Genomic DNA, 16,192 nt, shown 5'->3' with positions numbered 1-16,192 from the left:
GTATAATGTTATAATACATTTCACACAAATAATACATAAAAAACAAAAACACACAAAAAATAAACATTTTTAATCTTACAGTACAGTACCTTGAAAAGTACAGTAGTCCAGCACAACAGTTGGCATACAGGGGCACGTCTGCATCTTTGAAAGTTCACAACTTGAAGATTTGTGTGTAGGGGACTTACGGTAACATAACTGCACTAATTTCCCACTAAGTGGGAAAACTCGGAAATGAACCCAGGCAGTCTCTCTCTGGATGGCCAGTTGATCGTGGTGCCACGTTGATGTTCGAACATGATGGTGGTTTTGCTTGAGTGGTTCGCGTTGAAACGTTTGATTTTTATTCAGAGAAAACGGAAGCCGTGATGAGGCTTCAAGCGGGTGGTAGGTAACACGGTCAGATGGTATTTCCACTCTGTTTGCACAGATGATGGACAGTTGACAGAGGCATCATGATTCCTATGAGGTGATACACGGTGCACAAAACCAGAAAACGAAGAAAACAATAACAGCTAATTGAAATTTCAGGGGAACTTTAGCTAATATAATAGGTATAATATAATTACTGGTTTTGAGGCTGATTGAATGAACTCACTTGATGTATGTGCTGTCAGAAAAATTGTCCTGCCCCAGGAAAGCACTTAACGCCTTGTTGGAAACAGGACTCAAGTGTTTGGCTAGATTGTTGTGAAGCCTGGATTCAAACTCACACATCCTGTACTCTGGGGTGAGAAACAAGAGTGTTCTGGAAACTACATGGAAAATTATATGGAAATTGTGGTCTTATGTATGCAAGCAAGCTACGTATAATCCAGGGAAATTAGTTAATTGCCAAGAGCCTTGGGCTCGTCTGGAAATTATCATTGCCACCGTCAACATCAAGTTCTGTGTTTTGGGAGTTTTTTATTTTTTATTTTTATTGAAGTATAGTTGATTTACAGTGTTGTGCCCATCTCTGCTGTACAGCAAAGCGACTCAGTTATACACACACACATTCTTTATTTAATATATTCTTTTCCATTATGGTTTATCACAGGATACTGAATATAGTTCCCTGTGCTGTACAGCAGGACCTTGTTGTTTATCCATCCTGTATATAATATTGAATAGTTTACATCTACTCATCCCAAACTCCCACTCCTTCCCTCCGCCGCCACCTCAAGTACTGTGTTTTGATGGTCTGTGATTACAGGGCATTTGGTCCATGGACCCATTAACAAGAGGGACACAGATTCTCTTTTAACTGATACGCTGAAACAGTCCACACTCCAATCAACTTTCGTTGAGTACCTTTCTGTACCAAACAGTATCTCATTTAATTTTCAGACTAGCCCTGGCAAAGGAAGTGAATCCCCATCCTTAGAGATAAGGAATGTGGCCAAAGTCTCACAGCGCATCCGGGAGAGGGTTTAGGGTTTGATCCAAAGTTAGCTTGGCTCCAGAGCTGGTACTCTTGGCTCTCCCTAGGAAAACATGTCAGTGAGACTTTACACCCATTGCCAGGATGCACTACCAGCATACAGAAAGGACCCTATTTTTTTTGCAGACAGGGACGTGGAAGTCTGGTTGTCAGTTGGCTGCTAAAACTCGGATGTTGGCTGAAGCAGCAATATTATATACGGTCTGTGCTCCCTTCCCTCTCTCACTGAAATAAAGAGAGACTCAGCTGCAGGGCTGTTTATCCGAACCCGCGCTTGGAGCCTGTCAGGCGGCTCCGGCACCCCCGTGTCAGCCCTCAGAGCCAACGGAGGGTGGCTTCTTTTGTCCAACAGCTGCAGAACCAGGAGCTGCTGAGGGCAATGATGAGGAAGGCTGAGCAGGAAATCAGCAGCAAAGTGATTGAAACGTTGAAGAGACTGGAGGACCCTGTGCAGCGACAGCGGGTCCTGGTGGAGCAGGAGAGGCAGAAATACCTGCACGAAGAGGAAAGGGTCGTCCGGAAGTTGTGGTGAGTGTGGTCCCTTGTTGCGTGCTTAGCTGTTCAACCTGGAAGGCAAGCCTGTCTTTGCCAAGGAGGAGGCCCTTCCTAGACGGTGTTCTCAGCCTCTTTCTTTATCGAGCACCTACTGTGTACAGTTAGGGTTCTGCTGGTTCTGGGTATCCATGGACACTTAGCTAGTGCCCCTCCATCCAGGCCCAGGAAATTCAACAGCCCTTGGGAGTCTGAGCTAGTCTCTTTGAAGCCGGAGCATCACACTGTTCTATAGGGCTTGGCAACGCATAAAATTAAAAGGAGCCAGTGGCACAATCCAATGATAAATGGGAAGTCTGCATTTAATCTCAATAAATTAAAACTAATAGCCAAAATAACACAACGCCAAAATTATCCTCCTATTATTCAATGGTAGTTAAAATCACAAAAGAAGAATTTAAATGTAAAGTATGTCTGATCCAGAATGAAAGATGCTTCCTTGAATGTTACCCCATCTTCTGTGGTTCTTATTGAAAGCATCTATCAAGTCCCACTATTGAAATGAGCAGAGTTTTATTACGCCCCAGTCACTGGGGCAGGCCCGTCTTTTATGTTAATGTATGTTTTGTTATGTGATGAAGATTTATCATAGAACAATTTCACCTTTTAGCATAATGAATAATCATTTGCGTGGGTTCTTCTAGTGTTGGTAATTCTTTTTTTTTGTTTGTTTCATAAAGCCTTTTTTTAAATTATTTTTTAAATGTTTTATACAATTTTTAAAGGTTATACTCCATTTATAGTTATTACAAAATATTGGCTTTATTCCCCATGTTGTGTAATACATCCTTGTACCCTATCTTTCACCCACTAGTTTGTACCTCCCACTCCCCACCCCTTACATTCCCCCCTCCCCCCCTCACTGGTAACCACTAGTTTGTTCTCTGTATCTGTGAGTCTGTTTCTTTTCTGTTATATTCACTAGTTAGTTGTATTTTTTAGATTCCACCTATAAGTGATATCATTACAGTACTTGTCTTTCTCTGACTTGTTTCACTTAGCATAATGCCCTCCAAGTCCATCCATGTTGCTGCAAATGGCAAAATTTTCATTCTTTTTTATGGCTGAGTAGTATTCCATTGTATATAGGTAATTCTGTTGTTTCTTGGAAAGCTTAAACCTCCCAAAATGGGACTGTAAGGGAGCAGCTTCCAAATTCTTTTCATGACCAGAGTCACCAGAAGCCTACAACATGATGGAGAGTACTATCCTCTATCACCTATTTGATATTTGAGCTGTAGCTTATGTCACCTCAGATGCCAACCCAATGTGCCTGATTAAAATTAGAATACCCCTCTCAGTAGCAGTCTAGAGGAAGAAATCAGTTTGAGTTATTATTTTCCTGAAGAAGAAAATTTGACGACTGTGCATCATCTCAAGAGTAGCCTCTAAATTTTTATTTAGTTCATGCCTTTATAGACAGTTAATCACCCACCATGAAGTAAAAAGGCTATTATTTGTCTGAAACATTTCTGTGACAGCCTGATTGTCTACAACTACATCTCAAGGTTCTTCTTGAAAAGTTCTTTTAAAAAAAAATAGCCTTTTAATATTTTTATAGAATTGCCAATTAAATGATTTTTCCTTCCAGCTTAACTGAGATGTACTTGTCATACATCACTGTAAGAGTTCAAGTACAGCGTAATGGTTTGACTTACACACATCTTGAAACTATGGCCACAGTGAGTTTAGTGAGTGTCCAACATCTCATAAAGATACAAAATTAAAGAAATAGAAAACAAATTTTTTTCCTTCTGATAAGAACTCAGGATTTCCTCTTAACAGCTTTCATATATAACCTACAGCAGTGCTAATTATATTTATCGTGTTGTACATTGCACCCCGAGTACTTATTTATCTTATAACTGGAAGTTTGTACTTTTCTCAACCTGCTGCCTACCCGACGACACTCAAGGCTCTGGCAGTGGAATAGTTGTTCGCTTACTGCCACCTAGTGGTTCTTCAAATCAAAGCTCTGTTCCTGTTTCTTTAAGAGGGGTTTTTCTATTGTTGGATTTACAGGCAAACTGCAAGGGTGGGGTAAGGTTATTAATGGGCTGAGGCGACAGGATGTTATTATTGGTGTGTTTGTTGAAGTAGGAGACCTTAATTTAGTTCTGTTGGAACTGGCAGTACCCTAAGAGGTGTGTGTAAGTGTGTGCACACACCCCAGAAATCAGATCTGTGATCATTTCTTTTCTTTGTAGCCTGGAGAGGACACTCAATCCTTATTGACAGGACAATTGGTATAAACCAGAGGTTCTCGGTCAGGGGCAAGTTCGTTCCCCTCCCCTCCCCCAAGGACATTTAACAGTGCCTGCAGACATTCTTGTTGGTCACAAGTAGGGGAGGTTGCTACTGGCATCTATCATCAATGGGTGTTGAATTTTGTCAAAAGCTTTTTCTGCATGTATTGAGAAGATCATATGTTTTTATTCTTCAGTTTGTTAATGTGGTGTGTCACACTGATTGATTTGTGGATATTGAAGAATCCTTGCATCCCTGGGATACATTCCACTTGATCATGGTGTATGATCCTTTGAATGTGCCGTTGGATTTGCTTTGCTAGTATTTTGCTGAGGATTTTTACGTCTATGTTCATCAGTGCTGTAATTTTCTTTTTTGTTGTATCTTTGTCTGGTTGTGGTAGCAGGGTAATGGTGGCCTCATAGAATGAGTTTGGGAGTGTTCCTTCCTCTGCAATTTTTTGGAATAGTTTCAGAAGGATAGGTGTTAACACATCCCTAAATGTTTGATAGAATTCACCTGTGAAGCCATCTGGTCCTGGGCTTTTGTTTGTTGGAAGTTTTTTAATCACAGATCCAATTTCAGTGCTTGTGATTGGTCTGTTCATATTTTCTGTTTCTTCCTGGTTCAGTCTTGGAAGGTTGTACCTTTGTAAGCATTTGTCCACCTCTTCTAGGTTGTCCAGTTTGTCGGCATATAGTTGCTGCTCCTGGCTTCTAGTGCGTCGAGGCCAGGGGTGCAGCTAAACATCCTGCAGTGCACAGGACAGGCCCCCCACCCACCCACCCACACACAGAAAAGAATTACCTGACCCCAAAGGCCAAGTGCCAAGGTTGAGAAGCCTGATCTAAAGCAATCCGGCCTCCTCCTTTGGCTCCCTCCGTCCCTCTCTCTCCTCTGTCACGTCGCAGGGTGCACACACCCTCCCTTAGCTGGCATCAGCAACACTGAAAACGAAGAGTGGGTCCTTGGTCAGCCAGGCGGCCAACCTGGGCCTCCCCGTGGACAGCCCCGGGAAAACGGCCTCGCACCTGCCTTATACCTCAGCAGAATATCTTAAGCCAAACCAAGCTACACCTGTACCAGCTGCTTCCATCGCCTCCGTGGGCGTGGAGGGGGCGGCCAGGACGCGGTACAGGAGGGAGGCCAGGCGGTGAGGCTCAGGGGGCCCTCTGCTCCTGCACTGTCCTTATCGAAGGCCCCGGCGCTCACTCCATCTGTGGTTTGCACTCCCCCCAGTGACCTGGAAGACTTCGTTGAAGACTTAAAGAAGGACTCTGCCTTGGCCAGCCGCGTGGTTACTCTAAAGGACGTGGAAGACGGGGCTTTCCTCCTGCACCAGGTGGGAGAGGCAGTAGCTTCCCTGAAAGGTGAGCGTCCTCCTTGGGGCGGGGGGGGGAGTCTGAAGCCTGTTTCCTGGGGTGTTTGAAAATCCATCAGGCAGTGAAGGATTCATTCGTGCCCATGGGCAGGTACTCATCCAACACCTCCGTGTGCCAGGCACTGTTCTGGGCACTTGGGCTACATCACTGAACAGAACACGCGAGCACCCCTGTCTTCTGGGAGCTGATATTTCAGTGGTGGCTGTAATATTTAGGACTGAATGACTCTCAGAACCGTCTCTCTTCTCTGGGCTCTTACAGTGCCCCAGGCACCTGTACCAAATTCATTAAACACACCCCAAGGGCCGCGTGAGCTTATCCCAGACATATAGGCAGGAAACGACAGGCCTGGGGGGCTCTGCCTTGGCCCAGGTCACGCTGAGCCCAGCTCGGCCTCAAGGCAGTGAGCTGCCCTGTGGTGGGTGAACCCCACGCTTGTCAACCCTGTCCAGAGTCGGGGCTCGGGACGGGGCTTGCTGCTCTGGCTTTTTCCTGCAGCTCACCAGCTGCTCTTGGCCCGCAGGAGAATTTCCAACCTTACAAAACAAGATGCGGGCCATCCTGCGCATAGAAGTGGAGGCCGTGCGGTTTCTGAAGGAGGAGCCGCACAGGCTGGACAGCCTCCTGCAGAGAGTGCGCGGCATGACCGACGCCCTGACCATGCTGCGCAGGTGACCGGGGCTGGCGGGGGGCTGGCGGGGCACGGGGCTGGGGTGAGGACTGATGGTTTGACGCCAGACTTCTTGTTGGTTCTGATCTCACAGCTGGGCAGTCAGCCGTATGTGGACGTTCTGTCTGCTCCAGCCCTGGTGGTGTTAGGTGTCAAGAATATAATAATAAACCAAACAGGACCCCTGCCCTTATAAAACTTCCTTGCCCACGTGGGAAATAGACACGACTACCACACATGAACCACTTCCCAAGAGTGGCAGTCCTGAATTTTCCTTTTTTTTTTTTTTTTTTTTAGTAGAACTTGGAAATTACAGAGATGTTACCCTTTAGATCTTGGACCAGATTTGAGAGCAGGTCACAAGCAGAAGTAACATATAAATTCTTGGGAGAATTTTAATCACTATAATCTTTGGATCAGGTTTGTAGGAGACATGTTAAATGTGCAGTTGACTTTTAGATGAATTATTAACCATAAGGAGCAAGTGAGATTTTTCTAGTAACAGTGGCCTCAAAAAGAACCTCTTCTGAGATGCTGACACTACAGAGTGCTCTGTAATCACCTGTGTAAGTTCCAGGATGCTAAAAATCACCTGGATTAAAACAACAATGTCTTCTTCCTGCGGAGCCCTCATCTGCCTGGGCACAGGAAGAAATTGTACCTGAATTGCATTTTCTCGTAGGTTCACTCATTTTAAATTGCCAGAGTGAACTTTTTCGTCCAGTAGGATAAAAATATGTTCAAAGAATGCTTACTTAAGCTCTTACCTAAATGTGGTAACCCACCCACAAAGCCTAAAACAAACCATCCTTATTAAGTGTTTGTTTAAAGAGGGAGCAGGCTGGCTGGTAACATTGCCCACCTCCCTTCTCTTCCCTGAAAAACAATTTTTAAAAAATTTTAGAGCCAGCACAGATGAAGCTGGAGATATTTATCTTATCTCCATCTAAAAAAAGATGGGATTGTGTGTCTTGAATGTTATAGGACTTTTTGTCCCATAAATGCTCAGTGGTGAGAATGATAGATAAAGCCAGTTAAGTAACTTTAACAATAAAAATAGAAGAAATATTAGCTGCCATCACGCTGCTCGTCACAGGCCTTTATACTATTAATCTTTTCTTGGTATCTTTCCCGTATAACATTTTGTACTCAGCACTGTGGAAGACACAAGAAGGAAGGTAGGAATATGCACGACCCCAAGGACAGGCACATGTCCTGGTGCCTGATAGAGAAGACAGAGCGGGTGACAGTCACAGTTCAGAGCAACATAGCGGCTTGGGAAGATGCTGAAGGGATTTGGTATGTGTTGACTTTGAGGTGCCGGAAGGATAGCAAAACAGAGCTGCCCATGAGGCACTTAGAATGTGGACCGAAGTTCAAGAGGCAGAGTTTAAGAGAGTCCCTGCCTAACTCGGAGGGAGAGAGGGAGGAGAGATTTAGAGTTGGAAGTCACCTTCATGAAGATGATTACTAGCGATGACTATGATAGACTGAGAAGGAAAGGAGGAAAGAGACCCTTAGGGATTTGGGATTGAAGGGACGGGGTGGGTAAAGAGCACAAGAAACAAGGAAGTGAATAGAAGAGGAGAGTCGTAGAAAGCAATGTCTTCTTTCAAATCAAAAAAAAAAAAAGAGTATTTTGCTAAGAAGGGAATGAGGGACTAATTAAAACTTATGGGTCGAGTACCATGTGTGACCAAGTCTTCCATGTGACTTCATTGATCGCAGCACCCAGCCCTGAGGAAGGCATTGAACAGCACTGTCACCAGCATTATAATAATCTCCAGAAAAGTATCTGAGGCTCACAAAGGTGAAGTTCCCGTCATTGCAGAGCTAGAACATGGTAGAACGGATACTCAAACACAAGCCTGTCTGACCCCGAAGGTCATGTCTTCTCCACTGGACCATGGGTGGAGGTGGACAGACAGACAGCATCCAATGACCCCCCGCCCCCAAAGCAGAGGAGGAGGAGGAGCACTAACCCGGCGGTTAGATGCGAAGTCACTCTTGATGTTGCACAAAGGCTGGTCAGGTCCAGGTGGCACCAGGCTGAGCTGTAGGAAGAGCAAAGCGAAAGGAACTGGCATATAAACCACCCTCCCAAGATGTGTAGCAGGGAAAGGAGGAGAGAATGGAGGGTTTGGGAAGCTTTGGGTTAGAACCGAGCATCTATGAGAGCTGCCCAGGCCTGGATCCGGTGCAGGAGTTATTGTTAGAATCGTGTGTCCACTTGATGTTGTCACCACCCCCCAAACAGTGACGGGACTGCATCAGTCTGGACACAACAGTGCACGTGGAAAGAGAAAGATAGACCATGTCCTGAGGGAAAAAGTAGGAAAGCAGCTGCCAGAGATAACTAGGAGGCAGGCAGTTAGGTTGCTATGGGAACCCTCAACTCTAAGCTGCTACTCCGGGTTTTAGAATGTCTTAATTTTGCAACAAAATCTTGCCTGGCTTTGGGATGACACAGCACTCAAGCATGCCACACAACTAAAATGCACGTTACCTAGTTCACCAGTTCATGCTGCTGTGTGTGGTTTCTCCCAGGCATGTCACTGACGGGCTCTTGAAAGGCACAGACGCAGCCCAGGCCGCACAGTATGTCGTGATGGAAAAGGCCACGGCCGCAGAAGTCCTGAAGGCCCAGGAGGAGGCTCCCCGCGCCTCGGGCCAGCCCCTCCCCGGTGCGGGCGTCCCCGGCGATGTGAAGTCGGAAGTGGTGCCCTTGACCGTTCACCACGCTCAGAGCTCTCCTGTGGTCATCCAGCCGTCCCAGCTCTCCTCCGCGCTGCTGAACCCTGCCCAGCACTTGCCAGGGGGGCCCGGGCCTCACCCGGCCAGCCCTCCCGCTATCACACAAGAGGTGACCTCAGCTCTGCAGTCCCCGCAGATGCCCGGGAATGGTTCCTCCGTGCAGAGTCTGTTCATGGACGAAATCCACAGTGTGAGTGCCAAGAACAGGGCAGTGTCTATCGAGGTAGAGTCCTATTTCCATTTTTCATAATTCCGTAAAGGAGGAAAGGATGTGGTCCTTTCCCTCCAAGAGTGTACAGTCTGGTTATGGAGATAATGCATATATGTGTCAAAGATATATGTTTATCAAATACATTATCAAAAATATATGTAATTTTATATTTTAATCAAAAATATATATAACTTTCTATCTTATATACATACCGATTTTTTTAAACTGTAAATGGGTTTCAATGGCCAGATTGAGAGAGAGGCCATCAGATTTCAGACAAGGGTCAGGCACCCAACCTGTAGGAAGGTGACGCAGTGGTGTGCTGTTAAGTGTTTAACAACCAGCATTCTGATGGGAGAAGCCTGATTTGTAGTTATCTGCCAGTCTCTGTGGTGGAAAGACTCCCACCATTGCTGACATCACTGACCATGCTGGTGGGAAGAAGGGTGACAGTCAGCCCTCCCGAGCCAGTGTGAGCTGGGGAGGGTGTGCCAGTGACCTTGAAAATGAAGTAGAATCTGGGTAAGCAGAGGGTGGTAAGAACATCCTAGGACAGAGGGATCCTGGGGCAAAGGCTGGACCTTGGATAAACCAGTTTAAGTGGAACAAGAAAGAGGAGATAAGGCTGGCAAAACAGGCTGGAAACTGGTTTGCGGCAGCTTACTCACCAGTCCCGTGGGGCCAAGGTTCATTTCGTGGGTATCAGAGAAATGCTGTAGCTTGGACCAGTGATAAAAAATGGCATCTTCAGAAAATTAATCTGGAAACAATATGCAGAATAGATTAAGGTAGTGGGTCTTAAATTAAGGGTGCAGGATGGGAAGTTGTTACAGAAGTCTCAGAAGGAAGGAGAAAGAAGGTCTCAAGGTCACACAATATAGAGAGAAAACTTGCTGTGTTCTGAAATATTCTTTTCATCAAGAGCTGGTGTAGGTGCTCAAGCAGCACACTGCGTTTCCCTGGCTCTCTCCTTCCTCTTCCCTAAAATGTTTCCTCCACTCATTACTGTGTCCTTAGCCACCTGGTCCTAAGCATTCCTGCCTCTCTTGCAAGTCAGCAGTGGATAACTCTGGTTTCAGGAGGAGATGACCTCTTAAAACCACTAAGGCCACAGTCATGGCCACTGGGCCTCTGAACACTAGGTAGCTCCCCTCTGCTCCAGAATCAGTGGCTGTGCCCCCTAATCCAAGTTAGCTGCTTACAAAATGCATAAGATGGGGTGGAATGTGATTGGCTGATGATGATTCTGCCTATCAGAGTCAGGGAGGGGACCAAAAACACATTTCCTCCTGAAAATTAGTGGATCTGCCACTTCAAACATCTCTACATTTAAAGGATGTCAGTAGGATGATTCTTTTATTTAAAAATGTCTATTGAGAACCCACTAGGCATAGTTACCATTGTTACGTGTATATTTTAAGTAAGTTTTGACAGCACACTTACAAGTCATCTCTGAAATGCTCTGATCCACAATAAGGAGGCCTGAGTCTTCCTGACAGCTCTGCTATGGAGCTTCATTCACTCAAAAGATGTTACTGAGTCCCAGTATGTGTCAGGCCTTCATAGGCTCTGGGGGTGGCAGTGAACAGAAGGGACCAAGCCCAGGCTCTGGTGATAATAAATGCTGCGAAGGAAAAACAGAGGAGGATAAAGATGGTGACAGTGGTGGCTGTTACTCATAGAGAGTGAGTCTCGGGCAGATCCTTCGTCTCACTGGGCCCCAATGTTCTCGTGTGGGAAATACATTGATTCCGTGATCTCCTGGGTCTTGTCCAATTCTGACGTTATGGGGTTCCACTAAGCCTGGAGCTCATTTCCACCTTGTCCTCCTGGAATGATTAACGTGGCATCTCAAAATCACAGGAAAATGCTCTTTAAAAAAATGTACAGGTATTTAAAAATGCATTTTATATATTTCTCCCTCGTGTAGAACTTGATGAAGCTTAGAGATCATCTCAATAGCCCCTCATTTTGTAACCAGGAGAATGTGACCCAGAAGATCATATAGCAATTCTTTGACAGCAGTGGAACTAAGACATAGGATTAGTGAGTGTTTTGGTGTTTGTTTCTGTTTCTTTGAACATCTCCTCTACAACGAAAACTCAGTGTAGAAAAACAAAACCTTAGTTATGGGATACATGCCTTTGAATGCATATATCCCTGTGTCCCTGCCATGAGTGTTGGCAGAGTATGTAGTAAGTGCTCAGTAATAATTTAATGAAGGAATGATTGGGTTTCTGAGCGTGCTTCTCTGTGAATGAATACCACTTGGGCTTCAGTGGCAGCCTGTTTAAAACACGTAGCAGACGGCACAAGGGTCAGGTTTGTCTGATGGGCAGAAGTGTCCCTGGACACAGAAACCAGAGCATCACTTTACCAACACTTTAACTGTGTTATACTTCCTCCCGCCCCGACATGAAATCTCACAACTTTCTTTCCTTGCTGTTGTCCTTCAGAAAGCAGAAAGGAAATGGGAAGAGAAAAGGCAAAATCTGGACCACTATAACGGAAAAGAGTTTGAGAAGCTCCTAGAAGAAGCCCAGGCCAATATTATGAAGTCGATTCCAAACCTGGAGATGCCGCCAGCCTCAGGCCCACAGCCAAAGGGCGATGCCCCAGCGGACAAGCTAGAACCTTCAGGTCAGGCGCCACCGGAGCTTGGTGGGCTGCTCACGCTCGGGTCGGTGTGGTGCCACCCACATAGGCACATGCTGGCCGGTGGGGCCGATCTCCCACTTCCCAAACCCGTATCAACTAAAACAAAAAAATTCATTGGGAAAACAAGCCCCAGGAGTCCCTTAGAGCCTCGCTACTAGTTGTTGTTGTTGTTGTTTTATTGACTACTACTTTTTAGTTATAAACCTAGCAGGGAAGCTGTGTTCTGCGTTAGGAATCTAGAACAACGCTCACAAAGGAAAAATGTAGCTCCCCAGCTTCTGCCTTTCCTACGAATTTATGACCCTTCACAGCACCAGCTGGGAGAATATGAGACCTGCGTTTAAATTGAGAGGTTTTCTTAGAAAACGTCAGCTCTTATGAGCTCCCAGAGGGATATCAGATCACAAGGAGAAATCGCATTTTTTAAATCAAAATTATTAGATGGTATATTTAACCAACCAAAACTATGGAAATTAAGCATCAGTGTGTCAATAATAATATTAAAAAGCTGTTAAAAAAACTCAACCTGCTAAATCTTCAACCAATTACAAACCATGTGCCTTATTCTGATCTTAAAATTACGGACAAAGACATTATTTTACTTGCAGCCCAGTGTATCTCAGGTTGGTCAAAGAGAGGCCTTTGTCATTACACATGAGAGGGAGACCAGAGCCCACCTCCAGGGCCCATCAGCCTGTGCCCGTCCCCAGAGGCAGCCATCCCGAGGCCAAGCTGCTGGCCTAGGACAAGACACATGTCCCAGTGGTGCTGGTGCCCTGTAACCTGGCACCCTCTGCATAAGACGGGAACCGCCCACTACAAATAATCACTGGCTTGTCACCCTGATGACTTAGCCAAATCTTCGTCACAGCTTTCAGTAGGAAGTCCTCAAGCACCTCCTCTAAACAACTCTGTTTCAGTTGCTCAGAAAAGACACACATACTCCTGGGAGGCCAGGCAGGTCTGTGTGTCCCCAGAGTTGGGACAAAGGCCAGCTGGAAGCTCTGATCCTGAATTTCTGGTTTTACCACTTCTGTGAGCTCTTAGGTAGAGTGTTGGTAAAAGGCTGAAGTGAAGAATGTTGGTAAAGGGCAGGAGTGAAGCTCTTTGCGTTTTGAGAAAGAAATGCCTTTTTCGGGGCATTTTTCTGGTGAAAGCTCAGCAGACAGCTTCATCTCCTAACCTTTGGTGTCAATACTGATTTATAATTCTCTCATTTCTGCATTTGCTGCCTCCTTTTCTTAGCAGAGAACCTTTTCTAACCACATAACCGTGACCAAAAAGATCCACTTTCTCCTCCCTGACTTTGTCCTCTGACCCCATCTGCCTCTGGCTCTTCCTGGGCCATATTCTACTCTAACCTCCTCTACATGAATCCTTCCTGCCAACACTGCTTTCCAGACTCGGGGATGAAGGCTCTGGAAGCCATGCAGGGAGGTCTGACCCTTCATCTCTCCAAGTAACACTCAACTTTTTGGGGTAACAAGAGATTTGTTTAATAATAATAGGTAATACTTGCATAGCATTTACTATAAGCCAAGCACTCTTCTAAATGCTTTATGTATATCAAGCCCATTTGATCTTCACAGCACCCTGGTGGAGATGATATTATTAGAATACCCATTTAACAGATGGGAAAACTGAGGCAGAGAGAGGTTAATTAACTTGTGCAGGGCCTTTCTGGGACTTCGAGCCAGTCAGGCTTCAGGGCCTGTATTTTCAGTTGTTGCACTATGGAGAGAATAGAGAAATTTTTAAGTCAGATTGCATCGAGATTCTAGAAATACATTGGGCTTTCTGGATGTTATCTCGAAAGATGATTTTTGCAATGACACACTGTTTTCCAGAAGACTCTCCAAATTCAGAACAGGACTTGGACAAGCTGGGGGCTAAGTCCCCGCCTCGTCCTCCCCCACCTCCACGGAGGAGCTACCTGCCAGGATCGGGGCTCACCACCACGAGGTCCGGCGATGTGGTCTACACCAGCAGGAAGGAGAATGCCACCACAAAGGTCTGATGGGTGAAGCCCTGGTAAACTGGTCTCTGGGTTCAGATGCTGCCCTCAGACAAAGTCTTCTCTGCTCTCATTTAGAACATAAAAAGTAGTGAGGCAGAGAAGAGAAGTAGAGAATAAACTAGGTCTCCAAGGAAGTGCCTCTGAGCTAGGTGGCACTGTGTCCCCAGGCGGCACTGAACTAGGCCCTCAGGCACCTTTAAGACGTGTGTAAGGAATGCCCATTGCACAGAATTGCACAGATGGGAAAATGTCAGCCAGTGCTATAGGACTAGACTCAGCACCAGGAGTTTTATCCTTACTTGACTTTTAGCTGTAACTATGTGACAGGCAAATCACCAGCTACTTCCCCAGCAAAGCACACTAAGATTGAAAACGGGGGCCCGAGGGGCAAGCAAAAGAAAGATCATCTTACAAAGGTAACTGAGATTAGCTAACACAGTTGCGGGAGTCTTCAGAAAGAGGTTCAGAGGGCTTTAACTTCCACTTAACCTGGCAAGTTTTGTCATGTATGTTAAATGTAAAATACAATTTCCAAGGAGGGCCTTTCTTAAAGGCACTGAAGTTAAGTTACAATCTTATTATAATTCTTCAATCCGTTTGCCAAAATGACAACGTTGGGCAAAGAAAAACCCAAACTAAATGCAAGCAGACAAAGCAGCCTTTCAGCTCGACTTGAAGAGCTACGAAGCCAGGGCACCAGGCAGTGACAGAACGTGTGTTCTTTTGCAATCTGTCCCTCTTTTGCCAGCACCTGAGGGTGTTAAGCCAGTATCTGTGGTTTGAATCTTTCTCAGGCAAGCAGTGAAGATGCTGGACCAAGCCTGCAGGCTAGAGCCACGAAGTGTCCAGCAGAGGAGCCCGCTTCAGCCTGGGCCCCATCACCACCACCTGTCACTACTTCCTCCTCAAAGGATGAGGAGGAAGAGGAAGGAGACAAAATCATGGCAGAACTCCAGGTATGTGGATGAGGTGACTGACGTGGCTGCCTGCCCTTCCCATCTGGGACTCTGGCTGCGTCTGTCACCGATTCATTAGCTAGAGAGGGCTGGGGAAGAGCCCCGTGGCCCTGGGCCATGTAAGCGGCATCTCTGGCCTTGGCCTCCACTTTGCCCAGGTGGCACTGAACTAGGCTCTCAGGCACCTTTAAGACATGTGTGAGGAACGACCATTGCACAAAACAACTCAGAAAGTTGATACCAAAAAATCAATTCCAAGCTTTCCTAGCTCTGGCTGCTAGGATTGCCTTTCCTTTCCTTTCTTTCAGTGTGAAAATAGTCCCTGCTTCATTTTAAAAGCACTTAAGATGGGGATTAGAAATACCAGCCATTGTCCTGTCTTCCCAAGGACTGATTAAAGCCCCTTTCAAGTGGGGTCCCCTTCTTTGGCTTTAATTCTTAGAATGACAGGCCTGGAATCATGTGGCCGTCTGTCCTCCATACCAAGTTTCCAGTCAGTGTCAATGTCATCTTTTCAGGTATTCTAGAAAGCTTAATAATTTTGTTTCCTGTCTTCTTTGTTCTATTTGAGAAATGATACTTTATTTTTAGATTTTTATTTGTTAACTAATTGCCACAGTCTACTCCTAGGACTAAGGATGGGGTACAGGGCTACACCCAAAGCTGATCCCACATTCAGATCATGGTGTGAATCTGCCCTAGGTGTACATTTTAAGAACTTGTCTAATCAGTCATAAAACACAATTCCTAGACCACAGTCTGTTCATAAAGTATTTCATTTTGATCCATGAATTAACATAGGATATTTTTTGCCCATTTGATGGTCAGGTCACAACCTCCTTCGGGCTCCAGAACATGTTCACTAAGGTACTGCTGATTTTGTACAGGCCCAAGGATCTGCCTTCTTCATTTGGAGGAGGGAGAACATTCTGACCATGTCACTTCCACCTCAGCTCTTCTGCTTCCCATGGAAATAATTGCCAACATTAAGCACCTTGGGTTTTCCAGGGAAAACAGGGCTGCTGATTTACTTGTCACATGCATGAGCCCTGTCCAGCCCCATTAAAACTCAGACTGAAAAAAAAAAACTCAGACTGGCCTGAAACATCCCCTCCATCAAACAGTTTGCTTAGATTGGTCAGAGAATTTCATTCATAGGAACCATAGATTTATAAAGTTACTGACTCATGAAACAGTTGAGGGCATGGAGGCCTCCATCAGTTATCCACTGAGGGCCCTCTGACTAAGACACTGGTATGTCAAAGCTACATATTGCTGGGCATTGGTGCTTCTCCTAAGATGTGTAGGCAGATGCTGGGGCC

At 45.6% G+C, this 16,192-nt stretch overlaps 1 protein-coding gene across 6 annotated transcripts in view; it reads left to right on the top strand.

Annotated features, from left to right (window-relative positions):
• KIAA1217 (KIAA1217 ortholog) overlaps positions 1 to 16,192 on the top strand; it is a 328,796-nt gene that overhangs the window by 293,948 nt on the left and 18,656 nt on the right. For 5 of the 6 annotated variants that reach the window (XM_057544720.1, XM_057544719.1, XM_057544716.1 and 2 more), the window contains 7 exons: positions 1,776 to 1,951; positions 5,462 to 5,592; positions 6,128 to 6,275; positions 8,822 to 9,251; positions 11,696 to 11,879; positions 13,745 to 13,908; positions 14,709 to 14,870. In XM_057544720.1, coding sequence (XP_057400703.1) covers positions 1,776 to 1,951; positions 5,462 to 5,592; positions 6,128 to 6,275; positions 8,822 to 9,251; positions 11,696 to 11,879; positions 13,745 to 13,908; positions 14,709 to 14,870 — 1,395 coding nt within the window. The remainder of the gene's footprint in view (positions 1 to 1,775; positions 1,952 to 5,461; positions 5,593 to 6,127; positions 6,276 to 8,821; positions 9,252 to 11,695; positions 11,880 to 13,744; positions 13,909 to 14,708; positions 14,871 to 16,192) is intronic. The other variant, XM_057544718.1, reaches the window with a different exon arrangement.

The sequence above is a fragment of the Balaenoptera acutorostrata genome, chromosome 3 (genome assembly GCF_949987535.1).
Source record: "Balaenoptera acutorostrata chromosome 3, mBalAcu1.1, whole genome shotgun sequence".
Taxonomy (NCBI): Eukaryota; Metazoa; Chordata; class Mammalia; order Artiodactyla; family Balaenopteridae; genus Balaenoptera; species Balaenoptera acutorostrata.
Note: the sequence above shows the minus strand (reverse complement) of the source record. Positions and strands in the feature narration are given on the sequence as shown.